At 44.1% G+C, this 20,039-nt stretch overlaps 1 protein-coding gene across 8 annotated transcripts; it reads right to left on the bottom strand.

The window, feature by feature from the left end:
• Window positions 1–2,033: 2,033 nt before the first annotated feature.
• LOC130130749 (butyrophilin subfamily 1 member A1-like) lies at window positions 2,034–16,398 on the bottom strand. 8 transcript variants are annotated; one of them, XM_056300559.1, is made up of 8 exons: window positions 15,944–16,398; window positions 14,875–14,967; window positions 12,785–12,983; window positions 6,399–6,550; window positions 5,423–5,517; window positions 4,914–5,100; window positions 3,917–4,048; window positions 2,034–3,713 (listed from the first exon to the last, which is right to left on the bottom strand). In XM_056300559.1, exons 2-8 carry the CDS (start codon window positions 14,882–14,884, stop codon window positions 3,325–3,327), a joined length of 1,164 nt encoding a protein of 387 aa, XP_056156534.1. In that variant the 5' UTR covers window positions 14,885–14,967; window positions 15,944–16,398; the 3' UTR covers window positions 2,034–3,324. The 8 variants fall into 8 exon arrangements, with proteins under 8 accessions (XP_056156534.1, XP_056156532.1, XP_056156530.1 ...); XM_056300557.1 differs by lacking the exons at window positions 12,785–12,983; window positions 14,875–14,967; window positions 15,944–16,398 and adding exons at window positions 8,963–9,175; window positions 9,956–10,074; window positions 10,198–12,768; XM_056300555.1 differs by lacking the exons at window positions 12,785–12,983; window positions 14,875–14,967; window positions 15,944–16,398 and adding exons at window positions 8,963–9,862; window positions 9,956–10,074; window positions 10,172–12,767.
• Window positions 16,399–20,039: the final 3,641 nt, after the last annotated feature.

Genomic DNA, 20,039 nt, shown 5'->3' with positions numbered 1-20,039 from the left:
ACCTGTACTGCATGGCGGGTCAGTTTTCTGTCTCAATGAATTTACCAAGCACTGTTCTGCTGATGAGATTATAGCATATAGATTATGACTAATTGATGACTTAATTGATTATAACTAATGACTATTGCAAACTGTTCTCTTCTCTCACATGCCTTTTCTCTCTCTCTCTGAATGATGTCTTCTCCTTTCTTTTTTTCTGTGTGTGAATGGTGTCATGTGAGTCTCCCTTGTCTGCACGTGCAGTCGGTTCTCCTCCCAGGTCTCCATGGTGATGGTGGTCGCCACTTGGATGCTGTCTGCGATTCCCCTCATCACATTTTCTTTTTATAATTCTATATAATTGTTTTTTACATGGTGATGCTGGTCACATGCCTTGGGTCCTGGACTGTTCCAATGGCGTCTGGACACTGCTTGGCATCCTGCACATCATATTCTTCATAAATTTTTATAAGTCCATTATAATCCTGGTTATCCTCTTTCAATGTTGTATTGTGTAAATTGTGTCAACACAACATCTATTGCACGTTGACTGTCTTGGGAGAGAGATCCCTCCTCTGTTGCTCTCCCTGAGGTTTCTTCCTATTTTTTTTGTCCCTGTTAAAGGGTTTGGTTTTTTTTTTTTAGGGAGTTGTTCCTTATCCGATGAGAGGGTCTAAGGACAAGATGTTGTGTTGCTGTTAAGCCCACTGAGGCAAATTTGTAATTTGTGATATTGGGTTATACAAATAAAATTGACTTGACTTGACCTGTGCTTTCTCAACTCGACAACCTTCCACATTGCAGTTGTCTTTCCCACATCTTCTGACTCCATTACATACTGCTGCAACATGTCTATATTCTTGACAGTAAAAACATCTGAGAGGAGCTCTCTAATATGGCCTCACCCAGTAATTCACATAATCAAGGTCCACCGTCTTTCCGGCACTTCCCCTTCAAAGGTCAAACACACAGACTTGCTGTCCTCCTCCTCTTCACTGAATCTAGTCAGTCATTCTTCTTGCCCCCCGCACACCTTCAACATCCCTAAATGACTCAGCATCTATTGACAGTGACACGCCACTTATCACTCCCTTCTTCTTTGCTTTTAATCTGGATGGGAAGCAAGTCTCCCAGAGACTTTTTAATATTTCAACTTTAAGGACGGCGGCACGGTGGCGCAGGGGTTAGCGTGGTCGCCTCACAGCAAGAAGGTCCTGGGTTCGAGTCCCCGGGTAGTCCAAATCTTAGGGGTCGTCCTCTGTGTGGAGTTTACATGTTTTCCCCGTGTCTGCGAGGGTTTCCTCCGAGGGCTCTGGTTTCCTCCCACAGTCCAAAGACATGTAAGTCAGGTGAACTGGCCGTACTAAATTGTCCCTAGAAATGAATGTGTGTGTGTCCTGTGATGGCCTGGCGGCCTGTCCAGGGTGTCTCCCGGCCTGCCACCCAGTGACTGCTGGGATAGGTTCCAGCATCCCTGCGACCCTGAGAGCAGGATAAGTGGTTAAGATAATGGATGGATAATTGATGTACTTTAAGGACTCTATCGCTCTTGCTTTTAATCCGGATGGGAAGCAAGTCACTCAGAGACTTCCTAATATCTCGACTTTAAGGGCTCCATCTCTTGACGCTTTGAGATACAATCAATGTTAACCATCCCACTTCTAATTATACTGATCGATCGTACATCTCCAAGTTTTCCCCCTGCAAACTTTCTGACCACGTGGGTCCTTGAAAATCCCGTCTTCTCTTGTCACGGTTATCACCCCAACGAGATGTCTCCTCTGTTCCCAATGACAGACTAGCATCACTTGAGCAATTTGATGTATTCCTCCTTTGGTTATTTTCAAATCCTCTCGTGTCTTCATTGCCATTTCTAATTTCGTGTGCCGTCTCCGACGTCTTTTCCCAAACTTCCAAAATTCCAGCCAATCACACGAATTTGTGCAACTTCCTATTTTAATATAAGCATTTGTCAAAGTAAAAGTCTTTTGTGATGACTTACTGTCACCCGATTTACTTTACAGAGTCCAAGATATCAAGTTTAAATTCATGTATATATTTAATGATGATATAGACAATGTCTATTACAGTGCCAAACATTTCTTACAAGCACTCAAACATAAAAACATAGATGTTATCAATGTCGATGTCATTGTAAACCTTCTGGTTTTCTGTTTTCTTTTAAGTTCAAGGTATATCAACTTTAAAATAATGAATATATTCAATGATAAGACAAACAATTTATGTTAGAGTGGCAAAAAAAATTTACAGATCCAGATATTAAAAAGCAATACATTTTAAAATGATGTTACCAAAGATATTGTAAACCAATCAAGTCATTGTAAACCAATGATCTGGTTTTATAACACAGCTGGCAGTAGCCACTAGCCACTGTTAATAATCTGACAGAATATCAGAACTCATTGCTATAACTCAAGCACCGCCAATGGGCCTGAAAATTTAGAAGAATGTGTTTCGAACTGAAACTGCAGTTCAGGGCTAACTAAGAAAGTATTTACATTTTTTCCCATAGATTTATGTTTATTGTATCATAAAATTGCATAAAATAATGATATTCTTCATAACAGATGACTTAGCAACCAATATATACCGCAGGCACAAAGTGTTTGTAAATAGTTTGTTTAGTGAGTAAAAGTAAACACAACTGTAATGTTAGTGCATGTTCATACTTAATGTAAAGATGTAAGACATAACCACTTACAGTAGCTGCTTGTGGACTTGATTCTTTCTTTAAGTCTTGACAGGTTTAGTAGAATCAGCACCACATAGTAAACATGCACACACAACAAATGTATGCCATAGTGAGTGTTTGTGTGTGTGTGTTTGCTTGCAAGTCTGTATGGCTGTGTGTAATCATATTCTGTTATGCATCACTGTGATATACTGGTGAGATGAGGAAACAGGTGACGTGAAAAGGAGATGAAGTGACTTGTGCTGAGAATAAGAGTAGCGGCAACAGAGATGAATGAAGCACATTTTGAGATTTTGAGCACACACTTTGTATGTATTTTGCTATTAGGCCGACCTGATGTAGCAACAATGAGAGTTATGTGATTTAGTCCTTCATTCATACCAGGTGATCGCTGAGTAATTCAGTATCGGAGAACAGCGACACTTCTTCCGCATGTTGCCTGAGCCTCCTGATGCCAGAGGACACCTCCCTCAGGTTGATACTGTGTGGTACATCACTATTCTCCATCTCCAGCTGTCAACCATGAGTAACTATTTTCAAAATACGGGCTTCACAGGAGTCCGAATTTTGTTCTACTTTCTTTTAGTGTTCATTGGGAGACACTGGTCAGCTTCTTGGGAAGTGCGGGGTGGCTAGTCATTCTTGAGCGTATCATAGACATTGGCACTGGCTGAAAGCTGCAGATTGGGCGCTGATAAAGAACATTTTTTCATCTGATGCCGTTTTTTCTGCTTCATCTCACGTTTGGGAGAACGATGGCTGGGACTAACCTCTGGAAAGTCATGATCCAGAACACTGGACCTTGTGTTGGTTGTGTGATCATGCCAGTGCACGCGGGTCGGTCGCTGCTTAGACCCCCTGCCTGTGTCCCTCAGTTGGGTTAATTCTGTGTCCTTGGCTGCTAACTGATCAGTCAGTTCTAAATTGTTCTTCTTCAGGGCATTCACTTGGTTACAAAGATTCTGAATTTCATCGTACAGACTGCTGGGGTCCAGAAGTGGTTCGCTCTGACTGTTTACCCCTGGTGGGAAGAGATCAACTACATTTAATTATGCAGTGTGTGTGTATGTTTATGGGGGGCATCAAAGGCCTAGATCTAGGTAATAAATAGTTATTCATGCGAAAACAATTACTTCTGCAGCCCATGGGGGGGGGATATAAACAATTTTGTGCAACGTAAATGCAAGACTACACCAAAGACTAGCAACTGATATTGATCCTTACCTCTTATGCTTCCCAGTATTTTATTTCGAAAGCAATACAGCACACCCACAAACAGGGCAAGAAGACCAAAACTTCCAATTGCCAAAGGACAGCAATACTGCTGTACAGGTTTCCCTGAGACAAACAAATTACCTAAGGAAACACAAAGACATACACACAGACAGGCAGACAGATTAGATAGACAGGCAGACTAGATAGATAGATCGATAGAGCGATAGATAGATAGATAGATAGATAGATAGATAGATAGATAGATAGATAGATAGATAGATAGATAGATAGATAGATAGATAGATAGATAGATAGATAGATAGATAGATAGATAGATATTTATTATCCAAGCCGCTTATCCTAAGTAGGGTTGCGGGATGCTGGGAGAGGCAATAATTCACCTGCCTTCCAATTACTGCCTCTCCAAGCAGTAATTGGGCCGGCAGGTGGGGAGACACCCTGGACAGGCTGCCATTCCATCACAGGGCTGACACAGTCACACCTAGCGACAATTTAGTATGGTCGATTCACCTGACCTACATGTCTTTGGACTGTGGAAGGAAACCGGGGCACCCGGAGGTTAGTTTTCTCTTACTGGTACATAAAGGCAGTGTCCTTTCCATGCAATCAGTTATGTCAGTAATGTTTAGGAAAGTTCTCCTATTTCCCAAGTTTCAGTTTATGATCTTCAATTCGCCACTTGACTTTCTTTCTAACACCTTCTTAATGTGTTACCCATTATGTCATTGTTCTTTTGTTTAAGTAAAATCCCTTGTTTGCGCAAACCCATATGGTCATTGATATTGATTTTAATCTCATCACATCTGCTACCATCATAATCCAGCCACTGAGGATGAAAAAGCCAGTGCATTCTTAGTGCCGGTCCCAAGCCCGGATAAATGGGGAGGGTTGCATCAGGAAGGGCATCCGGCATAAAATCTTTGCCAAATCAAATATTCTATATTATTTTAGTTTATTTTGGATAAGGTGTGTTAGCAAATCTCACCTGGGACAGAAATATGTCTTTCCTTCATTCGGTTCATCTCCTGCTGTTGAACTCTGCAGGTGAACCTGTTGGTTTCAGTTTTCTCCACAGTTGCTGTGCTGTTGAGAGTGTAGAGGCCATCAGGACCTTTGACGGTCTTCGTGGCCCCGGCAATGAGGATCTTTCCATCGCTGTCCAGCCACGACATCTTAGATTGCAAGCCAAGTCAATTTTATTTGTATAACCCAATATCACAAATTACAAATTTGCCTCAAGGGGTTTTACAGCAACACAACATCCTGCCCTTAGACCCTCACGCTGGATAAGGAACAACTCCCTAAAAAAAAAAACCTTTAACAGGACGAAAAAATAGGAAAAAAACTTCAAGGAGAGCAACAGAGGAGGGATCCCTCCCCCAAGACGGACAACATGCAATGGATGTTGTGTTAATGCAAGTTGTGATAAATGTATGCCCTCATTTATTGACACAGTAAATGAAATCCTGGTAAGATAGTATTGAGACAGCCTACCTCGGGATCAAGTGGCCAGCCATGGGATTCACAATACAGGGTGACTCTGCTACTTTCAGCTGTGATAATGGAAAGGTCTGGTCCATGTACCACACCTATACATCCAGTGCACAAAACAGAGACTTAAGCTAAGCAGGTATAGAGTTGTTTGGCTTTGGCTGTAATGTCTGATTTTGTTCAGTTCGGTTACATCTGAAAAGTTAAAACGTACCTCCATTTAGAATTAAGTTGCATTATGAGTGTAACAAACAGCCTATTTTCCATGTTTAAAATCATCGTCCTATCGAGTTAAATTCATAATGAACTCCTAATTTCTGTTTTGTGTTTTTAACGTATTAAACGTGTTTAAACGTGTTTAAATGTGTTTTTAACATGTTTTAATGTGTTTTAACACGAGCCACTCCATCAACACAAACAGTTTAATTGCCATATTCTTGTTAACAGTGATTTTTCTTTTTTCTCAAGTTGTAAAAACAAAACAACCTCCATGGTCTGACGGTTAACGAAGCAGATTCAGTTAATTCTGAACTGGAAAAGCTACTTATATGTCTTTTCTTATCCCAGAACCCTTTGCCTAACAAAGATGGGGTTGTGCAGTAGCATAGCTGCAGACAGTATACCAGATATGTGTTCATGTGACTGCATTACACGTTACACGTCTCCCTTTAACTCGGGTTTGGATTTAGAGTTTGAAGACAGCCTAACCACTAAATGTCCATTCCTAACATTCCTCATTTTCTTCTCTCGTCTGTCATCTCCTTTCGTCTTTTTTGCTCATGCATTGTATGATACTAGTTTTGTAATGTTGTTGCTGTGCTACGTTTAACGTGATCTATGTGAGCAAACCACCAAGAAAAATTCCTTGAACAAAGGGGGAAAAAAAAAACCCTGACTCTGATTTGTGAATAAATCAACCCGCAGATGAATTCTGCTGAATGAGCCTTTATCTGGTCATGTTTCAGGTTCACATGCTTACCAACAATGAGATGAACAATGGCGTTTTTGCGTTGGTTGTTCAGTAAGGGAACAAAACATGTGTATTTTCCTTGGTCGAAGACTCTTACACTGGAGAGTTTCAGCGAGATGTTGCCCTTCTTCAGTTCCGGTGGGAATAAGGCGGTCCTCCCCCTGTAGGAGGGATGCTTTTAAATTATTTCTTTTAGATGTTAGTTGAGCAAAAGGACTGTATAGAAATAAAAGTGGAGTAAGGAAAGACAAACCATGCCAAGGAGCTGAGGTAGAGGTTGAACTTAAACAGTTTTCAAGTGCATCCATCAGACCTAAAATGTCGACTCAGTGGGTGCAGTGCACATAATGTCAGCCCAGGTCTGAATGAAGCCCATTTCCACCCATTATCCAAACCGTTTATCCTGCTCCCATTGTGTGCATTTTAACTTCTGGAGTGATTCTAAATTGCTGGTTCACTGACCTGCTAATCTCCCTGAAATGGAAATACTCTCTTGTTTCCATTCCACAATTTTTTTCTGCCCTCTTTTGAATTTCATGCTGTTACTGTCTCCTATCCAGTCAAACTCACCATTGTGGTTGTGTACCTCCCACCAGGCCCCCTTGGTGAGTTTCTGGAGGAGCTTAACACACTTGCCTCACACTTCCCTGTTGATGACTCTGCACTTATCCTTCTCAGTGACTTCAACATCCACACTAACAAGGTAGATCCTATTCTCTCTTTCCTCTCCTCCTTTGACCTTCACCTCTCACCCTCTCCTCCTACCCACAAGGCCGGCAACCAGCTGGACCTTATCTTTACTAGACACTGTCCTATTTCCATCTGTTACTCCCCTCCAGCTCTCTGACCACTATTTCATGTCCTACTCTCTCTCCCTCTCTTCACCCTCCTCAGACCCTTCCCCTACCCACATGCTTTCCACCCGTAGACACCTCCGCTCTCTCTTCGCCACTGATCTTTCTTCCTCTGTTACCTCTATCCTCCCTACACCTGAATCTTTCTCTCTCCTACCCCCTGACACTGCGACTGATCTTCTTCTCTCTACCCTCTCCTCTTCTCTGGACAATCTCTGTCCCCTAACCTCCATGCCTGCACGCCCAACTCCACCTGCCCCTTGGCTGACCGACTCAGTATGTACTGACAGACGGAGCCTGAGAGTGGCAGAGCGCAAATGGAGAAAAGGCAAACTCCCAGAGGACCTTCTCAACTTCCAATCTCTTCTTTCCACTTTCTCCTCCTCCCTTTCTGCTGCTAAGGCTGCCTTCTATTGCTCTAAAATTCTGTCCTCTGCCTCTAATCCTAAGAAACTCTTCAAAACCTTCTCTACACTTCTTCAACCCTCACCTCCTCCTACTTCCTCCCTTCTCCCTGATGACTTCGCTAACTTCTTTGACAAGAAGGTAAACGACATCAGATCCTCCTTCTCTCACCACCCGGTTAGTGCTGCTTGCACTATCCCACCCTCTACACCCTCCCTCACCTCTCCACATCCCACCCATCCCGCCTCGCTCCCCTCTCCTCCGTCAAGGCACTAAACCTCATCGCATCGTCGCCCCACCACATGCTCCCTTGACCCAGTCCCCCCACCCTCTTCCTCAGTCTATAGCACCTGAACTCCTTCCCTATCTAACCCACCTCATCAACACCTCCCTCCTGGCAGGATGCTTTCCATCTGCCTTCAAGACTGCTAGAGTCACCCACCTTCTCAAGAAACCATCACTTAACCCCTCTGACGTCAAAAACTACAAAACCTACCATTGTTAAACTCAACAAACTGAAAAAGGCCAGGACCCTAACGAGAGAATAGACAGGTAGCATTACATGAACATGTTAAAAAAAAAATAAGAAAGAAAAATGTGAAACTATTCAAAACAATGTCTAAAACGGGCTAGTACTTTTACAAGAGGGAGGACAAGAAAAGGCCTTTCAAAAATAGTCGTGCTCCTGCAGGGCACCACAACAACTTCAGTAAATGACACAGTTGCAGAAAGTGTGTCCCTTAATGCATCTCCTGTTGCTATTTGCCACCACCATCATCAGCAAGCTCTGATATGTCAACCTCGACCCCATCGCTGTTGTCGACACAAATGTTGTGAAGGATTGCACAACAGACAATGACTTCTGCAGCAAATGTGGGGCTCACTTCAAGGGCTTTAAAAAAATGGACCGCCAACGGGTTTTCAGCATCCCAAATGCTCGCTCGATGATGTTCTGCACCTGGGACAGCTTCTGATTTAACCGAGCCTGCGCAGGGTTCTTCTGCACAGGCTCACGATAAGGGTTGATCAGACAGATGGGGTTGGCCAGGCAACCCAGATAGCGACTGGATGTGGGCCACTTCAGGCAATGATGCAGGACAGATGGCCTTCTTCTGGCCCTGACAAAATGGATGTGAGCCTGAAGTGGCCCACACATATAATAGCAAATATGGCCCAACTATGGCAAATCAAATGTGGGCCTTTTTTGGCAAAGATGCAGTGCTCTCAGCAATATATAATCTGGATGTGACCCTGAAGTGGCCCGTGTGGTAAATGGTGAATATGGCCCAAATATCACAAGACAAATATGGGCACCTTTGGCAAATATGTGGCACATGCGGCATTGCTATGGCTTGGTTCTGGCCCAGATCTGGCAAACAGGAGCAGGCCGCCCAAGTGCCATCATTCCACGTGGTATGTGGGCCGGATGAAGTGTTGGGTGTGGGAAGGGTCTGGGCCACAGCAATTTTGCTATGTGGGAAAGGTATCCTCCATCTTCCAAAAGACACTTCCCTCTGGTGGGTACAGCTGCTTGACATAAACAGGGCTTTTTTTTTCAGAACACAGGCATCATGTACTGAACCAGGGAATCTAACAAACATGTTTATGAACTGCCCCGGTGATCACAAATTGCCTACAGCTGGACTGAGTGAAAGAGTTTCCTAATACAGCATTGGGAACTGGCATTTGGTGGCTTGATTCTAACATGGCAGCCATCAATAGTGCCAACCACAACATTGAATGCTGGATATCCAGCCAATTCACCAAATCCAGCACCCACTTCTTCCTTCCAGCTGGTCAGCACTAGGAAAATGGATTACCCATCCCAAGACGTTGTGAATTTTCCTGCAGACCCAATTAATGATGTCACAGATGGTAGACCTTGGGATGTCAAATTTCCTGTGTACTGTCCTTGTGTTGCTAAGGACAGGGTGTTGTGTTGCTGTAAAACCCCCTGAGACAAATTTGTAATTTGTGATATTCGGTTATACCAATAAAATGGACTTGACTTGACTATACAGCACGTGCCAGCCAGAACAGAAATACAAGGACTTCAATACCCTTAGCCCAGTCATGGCCATCATCTAACTGGAGAGCAATAATTGACTTGCGGGAGAGACGAGGGTTGAGGGGCAGGTCAACAGTCTCATCCAAATAATGCCGGATGATGGGCACAGTAGGGTTAAGGTGGCAGTATGAGATGTTGCTCACATTCTGTAGTGTTAAAAAAAGAGCAAAAAACTAATAAAAGTAAAAGATAAACATTGTATCCAGATGAACTGATTCAACCTTCTTTGATTTTCTTACCTCGATAATTGAGCATGCATCAAAACACTGGTCACTGACCATGTCTGTCACTTTGCATCATAAAATGCAGAATAAAAAGTCCAGTTGCACTTGATTCAACTCATTTGGATAACCATGACCTGGATGAATGAGAGCATTCAGAGACATACAGAATAAAACCAATATTTTTCATCTATACCATGGTTTTTCTTGCATTGAAATGCCTTGAGCATTGACCTTAGCTTTTCTTTTTTTTTATCTACCATAGTTTCCTTGGAGAAATTGTTTCAGTTGTTTACATAGTGGTTTTCAAACTGGGGGCCGTGGCCGAACATCGTAGAGCAGATGAGACGGTGATCTGTCCAGCAGTTATCTACATCGATCATTGCCCTCGTGATGTTCACATCACGGCGGTCCCTGGTTCGTACAATGGCATAGTCAAGGAGATGCCACTGTTTGGAGAGGGGGTGTCTCCAAGATGCCTTAAAAAAAAAATTCTGGCGAAACAGTTAGTGATGGTGAAGTCGTACTGAGCACATTTGCTAAGAAGCAGAACGCCATTGGAGCTGATGTTCCCGATGCCTTCCTTTCATATAGTTCCCTTCCAAATGTGTTGAAGTCTCCTAGGAGAATAATCTTATCCTCCTTGGGGAGTCTTGACAGGGCCTCGTCTAAGCAGGCATAGAAGGTCTCTTTTACTTCCTCTTTAGAGTCTAAAGTAGAGGCATAGGCACTGTTGCCATCTGATTGTTGGCAAGCACTAGAAAAGCATGAGACACTCACTGATCCCAACAGGAAGTTCAGAAAGGTGGCTGATGATCTGGTTCCTGATGCAAATCCAACGCCATGGATCCTGGGCTAATCAGCAGCTTTTCCTTTCCAGAAGAAAGTGTAGCCATCCTTCTCCTCCTTCAGTTGTCCTTTGTCTGCCTGTCAGGTTTCAGAAAGGGCAGCTATGTCAATCCGGCATCTCTTCAGTTCTCTAGTGATGATTGCGTTTCTCCTCTCCGGTCTGTCACTGGTTGCACTATCCATCAGTGTGCAGATTCCAGGCTCCAAAGTTCATGTTTCTATGTTTCTGACTGCATGTGGTGATCCCTCTGGATGCGATAATCCAGTCAGGAGGTTTAAGGCAGGCTATTTTTAGGGCACCTTTTCTAGCCCCTTCCCCAGGTGGGGTGAGCAGAGAGGATCCAAATGAGGGTTACTCAGTCGTGGGTGCAGCAACCGAAGGGCTCTTTCTACCTCGTTCCAAGAGCCCAGCAGCTGAACCTAGCAACCACCGCCTGATGTGCCGGCTTATTACTAGGGGCTTCCAGGTCTCACACTCCTGCCCCTGTAGCCACTTGTCGGTCAGCTTAGGACTTAATCCGGGATGTTAGGGTGGATTCCCTTTATGGAGAACACCTGTGCGTGACTTTGTTTTAACATGGGTAGACTGGTGCACAGACAGCCACCACACGGTCCTTGACAGATCTGGGTCAGGATCCAGTGGCATGGAGTCCAAGATGACTGGGGCCCATTTCTGCTGCAGCCTTCATCCACTTTCCCAGCTGTTGTGATGCTTCCCTAAATTCAGCCATCATCCTCCACCTGTTCCACCATTGAGGTCTTGGTTGGATTACTCTTTGACAGGCAACTCCACCTTGACCTTGCTGCCATGGGTGACCCTACCAGAACCATAGCGCCAGACGGCATTGCTCTCAGAATCTCAGGACCACGCAAGCGTCTCCACCATGACAAGGTGACGAGAGAGAGAGAGAGAGAGAGAGAGAGAGAGAGAGAGAGAGAGAGAGAGAGAGAGAGAGAGAGAGAGAGAGAGAGAGAGAGAGAGAGAGAGAGAGAGAGAGAGAGAGAAAGAATGAATGAATGAATAATTGGAGGCACGGCCAGGGCCGTGACAGACACAAGACAGAATTGGGCACATTTCTTCACTGGTATCAAGAAAATTGATGCAATTACAGAGAATTTGTGAAATAAGTAGGGATGGGTCATAATTGAACAACTGATTGATCATTTCTGGGGACCGAAGTTGACTTTTGTGCTATAATTGTTGATTTCTTTCTTTCATTTTATAAATAGCCTATTGTCATAATAGTACACATTGAAAAGATTAGCGTTAGGGTTTGATAATTGTGGACGGATGAACCGTCCGCTGACTGGATGTGTCAGAATGTGTATCTCCAGTAAGTGGGGCTAGCTCGTAGCATGTCTGGTTTGGCTCACTTATTGATTGAAAAAGATTTGCTTCATACCCACTGCCCCCTGTCGGTATCTTGTCATTTGAACGTGTACACAGATGCCTATTATTCTATTAATCATTCTGCCCACCCACTGATTAATCAACCATGAAAAAATTACCTGAGAAACTTGCATTTGAAAAAAAAAAGTTTAATTAAGGCAGATATCTTGCAAAAATATAATATTTAAGACTAAAAAAGGGGTTAAGTGACCAGTTATGATGGATGTCTTTCACAATGTACCATGTACATGTGTGCATGGATGCATCAACCAGAGAGCACCAACTAGATGTGCAATACACAAGTCTTAGGCCCAAGTTCACAGATATAGTTCTGATATCTGAAGATGTTCAATTCTGAATGTTGGCAATATGATGCTCTACCATATATTTCTATGGTAAATCATTATTCTATTGACAGTGATATTGGTGCTTGTAAATGCCCAAACATAGTAGTTTTCACACTGGCTGAGGCTTGAAAGGACTAGCAAACATTATTTATAAGTCAGTCAGTCAGTCATTTAATGAAAGATTCAACAGATCAAACTAACTGATTCTAAAAGATCTACTATAGAAAAAAAATCTATATTTAAGAAATCAAATAATCTGACCTGTAGGAGGGGTTTTGGCTGTAAAGAGCCAGGCGTCCCTCCTGTAAAACATGAATGTATTCAGGCTTCAGGTCAGGCCTCGTCCACTCCACCGTCATCCGTTCAGCATTCACTGTAGGGTCCATGTAACACGGTAAGATCACATCTTCACCAGCTAGTGCTATGATTGGCTGAGAGGGCCCATGGACTCCATGTTCACCTTGATGGAAATAAATATTGTACTTGAGCTGTAATTGGAGAGACGGTCATAGGTCAAAACTATTAAGATACTGGGTATTTTGCAACAACTTCAAATGTGATTCAACCAATCAAGGCTGAGGACCAGAATGATCTGCTTCATACTACAGTGGTGCTTGAAAGATTGTGAACCCTTTGGAATTTTCTATATTTCTGCATAAATATGACCTGAAACATAACCAGATTTTCACACAAGTCCCTAAAAGCAGATAAAGAGAACCCAATTTAACAAATATTATACTTGGTCATTTATTTATTGTAGAAAATGATCCAGTATTAAATATCTGTGAGTGGCAAAAGTATGTGAACCTTTGCTTTCAGTATCTGGTGTGACACCCCCCCCTCCCTTGTGCAGCAATAACTGCAACTAAACATTTCTGGTAACTGTTGATCAGTCCTGCACATCGGCTTGGAGGAATTTTAGCCCATTCCTTCGTACAGAATAGCTTCAACTCAGGGATGTTGGTGAGTTTGCTCACATGAACTGCTCGCTGCAAGTCCTTCCACAACATTTCAATTGGATTAAGGTCAGGACTTTGACTTGGCCATTCTAAAACATTAACTTTATTCTTCTTTAACCATTCTTTGGTAGAACGACTTGTGTGCTTTGGGTCGTTGTCTTGCTGCATGACCCACGTTCTCTTGAGATTCAGTTCACGGACAGTTGTCCTGACATTTTCCTTAAGAATTCGCTGGTATAATTCAGAATTAATTGTTCCATCAATGATGGCAAGCCGTCCTGGCCCAGATGCAGCAAAACAGGCCCAAACCATAATTACTACCACCACCATGTTTCACAGATGGGATAAGGCTCTTATGCTGGCATGCAGTGTTTTCGTTTCTCCAAACATAACACTTATATAAACCAAAAAGTTCGATTTTGGTCTTATCCGTCCACAAAACATTTTTCCAATAGCCTTTTGGCTTGTCCACGTGATCTTTAACAAACTGTAGACGGGCAGCAATGTTCTTCTTGGAGAGCAGTGGTCTTCTCCTTGCAACCCTGCCATGCACACCATTGTTGTTCAGTGTTCTCCTGATGGTGGACTCATAAACATTAACATTAGCCAATGTGAGTGAGGCCTTTAGTTGCTTAAAAGTTACCTTGGGTTCCTTTGTGACCTGGCTGACTATTAAACGCCTTGCTCTTGGAGTGATCTTTGATGGTTGACCACTCCTGGGCAGGGTAACAATGGTCTTGAATTTCCTCCATTTGTACACAATCTGTCTGACTGTGGATTGGTGGAGTCCAAACTCTTTAGAGATGGTTTTGTAACCTTTTCCAGCTTGATGAGCATCAACAACACTTTTTCTGAGGTTCTCAAAAATCTCCTTTGTTCTTGCCACGATACACTTCCATAAACATGTGTTGTGAAGACCAGATCTTGATAGATCCCTGTTCTTTAAATAAAACAGGGCGCCCACTCACACCCAGTGGTGGATCTAGAGATTTTTTCCTGGGGTGGCAAAGGGGTGGCAAGACTGTGTCCCAGAGGTGGCAGCTGCCACCCCTTGCCACCCTGTAGATCCGCCCCTGCTCACACCTGACTGTCATCCCATTGATTGAAAACACCTGACTCTAATTTCACCTTCAAATTAACTGCATCCTACAGGTTCAAATACTTTTGCCACCACAGATATGTAATATTGGATCATTTTCCTCAATAAATAAGTGACCGTTGCCCTCCAAATTCGCTACAATATTTTTCTCTCATTTGTTTAAGACGTGTGTGAAAATCTGATGATGTTTTAGGTCATATTTATGCAGGAATATAGAAAATTCTAAAGGGTTCACAAACATCCAGTCAGCAACATGCATTTGCTGTCATGGTGACTAAAAGAAAACAACCCACTTTTTGACATCCAGTCAACATCTGGTTCTTAACAGCTGTCAGAGAGGCCAGTTTCTTTACATTGCTCGGCTTGAGTTAGAGCTACAACTCTGCCTAAATGACAAAACAAAAACAAAAATAATGGATAAAGGTGCTTTTTCACCCAGTTAGTTGACCAAGAGATAATAGAATATGGAGGGAGAATAGGATCAGACTTGGAATCAGGCCTTGTGGAATCGAAGCCTCATACAAGACACAGAATGGACACGGACAAAAAGTTCTACCTGTCAAATACAATACACACAGCAAAATCCTGAGTGTTAATTTAACTTCCTGTGTGTTAATTTAACTCTGAGAGTGTACAAATGGACACTCTCGGAGTTAAATTAACACTCAGTTTTTTACTGTGCAATAATGTAATAATATGATATAAGGATACAGGGCAAAGCAGTCCCAGAGACACAAACCCAATTTCTTAATCGTTCAATGAGAATGTCAGGACCTCGATTCTCAAACGCACAACTTCCTGTAGTAATGGAGCAGTACTCTCGACAGGGAATCATTCGCCATCCAGATCGGGGCAGTCTCGGCGCTATGCTGACACACATCCGGAGTAACTTTTGTTTTGCCCCCCCCCCCCTCCCCCCAAATATATTGTTTTCTACCAGTTTGCCATTGCACTTATACACCCTTCTAAGGAGACTTTTGCAACGGAGAGTAATGGAGAAATTAAACTGTATGAGAACATAAAGATCGATATTGTGTTGTTGTTCATAGAAATGACCTGAAATTGACGTTGGGATCGCAATGTCTCAAACAGCACGACAAAAAAAAAAAAAACCGAAAACACGTTTCGGATATCCAGTCGACTTATGTCACCTTCTTAGAATAGAATATAGCCCTGTTAACGGTACTGCCTCCGTCACACGTTCGAGGGAGTTATTGATCAAAACGCGAGGGGGGGGGTTCGGTGGGCCAACTTTACAATAATACACGATCAACACCACTGTTCCAAAAAAAGCCTATAGGCCTATGCAGCCGACAGTTTCTCGACACGATTCACAATGACTGAGTTGGGCCGCCGACTTACCATGGGTAGACGGTGTGCAAATGAGGCGTATAATGAAACCAGTGAGGCAGCCCTGGAAACGTCGAGCCATGCTGCGGGAGACGAGCTGCCTACCGCTTTACTGTTTTCATAGCCTCGAATAGTAAAGGCCAGTGTCCGTAAAACATTACCACGAAGTAGTTACGTAAACTTGATTAACGATTGTAAACTACAGAAAGCAAGTCAGCAGTCTCGTATATCTGACAAATAGCCCATTTTCGGCATTTTGAAGTAGCGTTCGTGCCGTAGGGCGTTAACCTTTTCACTTTCGACTTAAGGAGACCCTATTGTGAAATACGGCCGCGGGCAAAATGAACCAAAGCAACGGTGTCCAAAGAGTTGCGAGTTAAATGCGCGCGCGCAATCCTAACTGTGACCCTGACCTTCCCCACATCACCGTATTGTCAGAGGAAGGCTGAGAGAGAGAAACGAGGGGAAATAAGTGGCACTGTGGCAGAGTGACATTGTCAATGAGAGAGAGAGAGAGAGAGAGAGAGAGAGAGAGAGAGAGAGAGAGAGAGAGAGAGAGAGAGAGAGAGAGAGAGAGAGAGAGAGAGAGAGAGAGAGAGAGAACGCAACCGCCGTGAAGACTGTCAATCATCTGTCAATCATCGGCGTATTACTGCACTGACCATGTGCACTGTACCGATCTCTGTACACAGACATACTGCACATGCAGGACAGATTCCTTGAATTAACTTGATCAGAAAATGTTGCAGTGTTTGACACAGTTCTCACTGATGGGTATTTATATTTTTTAACCGCAATGTCCATGTTTTTCCTGACATTTTTTTTCAAACTATCTGTACTTGCGCGTATATATTTTTAACAGCGAAATTGTAATTTTTCTGTTTGTATTTCTAAGTTAATTTGCCTTTATCTATTCGTACATTTGCCTACAATGTTGCAATGAGACACGTTTTGGCACGTTCTGTTTACACATTTCTTTTATTCGTAGATCTCTAGTTATTGTATGGGCATTTGTAAACGTATGTTTTCCCATGCCAGTAAAGTCCTTTTGAATTTGAATTTAGAGAGAGAGAGAGAGAGAGAGAGAGAGAGAGAGAGAGAGAGAGAGAGAGAGAGAGAGAGAGAGAGAGAGCAACAGACAGACGGAGACAGGGAGCGAGAGAAACCAACACCCCAGACTAAGAGAGATCCAGAAGACAGAGAGATTAGCCAATCACCTCTCCTTCCTGCGTCCCTTCCTTCCCCCATTGGTCCATCCTCCAGAAAGCCCCTCCTCTCTCCTCCGTCTGGTGCTGCTGCGAGCTGCTGGTGTTGCCGTGACGATAATACCCCCTCCACCACCGCCACCCCCCCCCCACACACTCACACACACGCAGGGAGCAAACGACGCGGCTGTGATACGATAGCTCTGTGCTGGGAAAATGGAAACACGCACACACATGCACGCATTCGTACACACCGTCAACACCAGCATCTTAGGAAAACATGGTGAGCCTTTATCCTTTTTTTCCGGATGAGAGCAATGAGGGATGAATAGATGAGAAAGGGAGGAGAGGAGATGGGAGTGGAGAGAGGGAGAGAGAGAGAGAGGATGACAGCAGCATCTGTGGCGCTGTGTTTTCCTGGGAGAGAGGCGAGGGGTGGAAGAGGGGGATGTACGGATGGGAGATGGAGGGATGACAAACTGAAGATAAACAGATGAAGGGGCTGTGGAAGGTGGGAGAGATGGAAGATTAATGGAAAATGGCACAGACTGGTCCTGGTCCGCTTGTGTTTCATATACTGTACATGTGTGTTATGTGCTAGTATTTATTCGCACATTAAGTGTCAGTGCATATGTGTGCGCGTGCGCGCGTGCGCGTGCCCGTGGTTTCTGCGCGTGGGCGGATGCACTTGTGTAGGTAGATGCTGTTTTCAGCATGTCCATGTGTATCGGCTTGTATTGTTTTTGAGTGTGTGCGTGTATATGTGTGTGTGTGTGTATGTGTGTATGTATGTGTGCATGTGTTTGTGTATGTGTATGCTGTACAGGCCTCCATGCTCCATGTTAGCATTGCCATTGCTAGCAGGCTAGGCCAAAGCTACGTCACAAGTTCTAACAGAGAAAAGGCGGAATGACTAATAATACTTACACTTAAAGCAGGGTACATGTCCACTGGCTCCATCTTCACCTTGAGACGCTGCATCTTCAGTGAATATATAATGGTGTTTTCCCTCAGCCTGTCATAGTGTTGGCCATCTTGATTTGTACGTATTGTATTCCCTCTGTACAATAGTAAAACGTGTTAACTTTGCAATGCTGACAGTTGGCAGCATTGGGGGTTATTATTAGTATTGTTGTAAATACTTAAGCAAAGAAAAGGGATGCTTCTATTTAGTCGTTTTTTTTAAACCATGCAGAAGGAACAGAGAGCTCAATATAATCGCAAAACAACCTGTAAGCCTCGTCCAGCTGTGGCTGTGGGGATTTAGCAGCGCGTTTGTAAGCCATTTTTGTCCTTGCCTGGAGCAATCTTTGTTCATGGGGATTTTTATGGGCTGAACGAGGGCTCAGCTGGTGCATATATTCATGTTATCCTGCTCAGTCAGAATTGATATCATTTAATTTGATAAGTAGATTTTTTTCCCTTTTTTTCTCCCAGTTGTACTTGACCATTTTTTTTAAGTCACATCCGGCTTCCAACCCACAGACACGGCCAGCTGTATCTGTAGGGACGCCTGACCAAGCCAGAGGTAACACGGGGATTCGAACCGGCAATCCCCGTGTTGGTGGGCAACGGAATAGACCGCTACGCCACCCGGATGCCCCTTGTACTATGCTAATTACCCCAGTCTTCCGAGCCGTCCCAGTCGCTGCTCCACCCCCTCTGCCGAGCCGGGGAGGGCTGCAGACTACCACATGCCTCTCCCATACATGTGGAGTCGCCAGCCGCTTCTTTTTACATGACAGTGAGGAGTTTCGCCAGGGAGACGTGGCGCGTGGGAGGATCTATCCCCCCCCCTTCGAACAGGCGCCCCGACCGACCAGAGGAGGCGCTAGCGCAGCGACCAGGACACATACACACATCCGGCTTCCCACCCGCAGACACGGCCAATTGTGTCTGTAGGGACGCCTGACCAAGCCGGAGGTAACACGGGGATTCGAACCGGCGATCCCCGTGTTTATAGGCAACGGAATAGACCGCCACGCCACCCGGACGCCCGTTAAGTAGATTAATTGCACGGGAAAATGTGTTTACGACACTGGGGCAGAAAACTCATCGTCCAGCCCACTCGTGTGACGTCAAACGCACATGGCAGAAGGTACGGGACCGACCTCTCCGACCCTTCCGTTGGGCGCGAGGTTCACGGGCGCTAGTGTTTCCAGAAGTTACTGTTGGTGACCCTTGTACCCGTTCTTGTTTTCATGCCGGTTTTGCTCCTGGTTGCACAGCTAAAATGTCGGCGGCACTCCGGCTTACGTAGTATGCACATGTATGTTTTGTCATGTCACAGTGTTTCTCTTGAAATGTCCTTCATTTTTTTTACCACAAGTCTTTTTAAATCGCGGAGCAGAGTGCAGTTTGTAGGGTTAATCGAACCTGGAGGGTGACACTCTTCTCTCTCTCTCTCTCTCTCTCTCTCTCTCCCTCTCTCTCTCTCTCTCTCTCTCTCTCTCTCTCTCTCTCTCTCTCTCTCTCTCTCTCTCTCTCTCTCTCTCTCTCTCTCTCTCTCTCTCTCTCTCTCTCTCTCTAGATGCAGTGTAATGCCAGACACAGTGGCTGCTCCTAGCACAGGACAGTGATCTCTGTATTTCACGAGTCACTGTCGCAGGTTCGATTGCCCTGTAGGGAAACATCGTGCCATTTTCATTGTGCCAACATTCAACCAGGGTTATTCAACTTATTCGACAAGGCTGGTTGACTTAAAAACATCACAATACCTCAATGGTGATAATAATTAGCCGCAACTGACTAATTGGCTTAGACCGAACCATCGTTAGTTTAATAAGAACCGAGTGGATTTTTTTTTACATTTATTCAAGCCCATTAACCAAGCAACAGCTGATATGGAGAGGAACCCACACCTGGAGGCTGTAATGTAAACCACTCGGCATGTCCAATGGAAT

This window comes from Lampris incognitus, chromosome 20, assembly GCF_029633865.1.
Source record: "Lampris incognitus isolate fLamInc1 chromosome 20, fLamInc1.hap2, whole genome shotgun sequence".
Taxonomy (NCBI): Eukaryota; Metazoa; Chordata; class Actinopteri; order Lampriformes; family Lampridae; genus Lampris; species Lampris incognitus.
The sequence above is the reverse complement of the archived record's forward strand: the minus strand, read 5'-3'. Positions and strand labels throughout refer to the sequence as shown.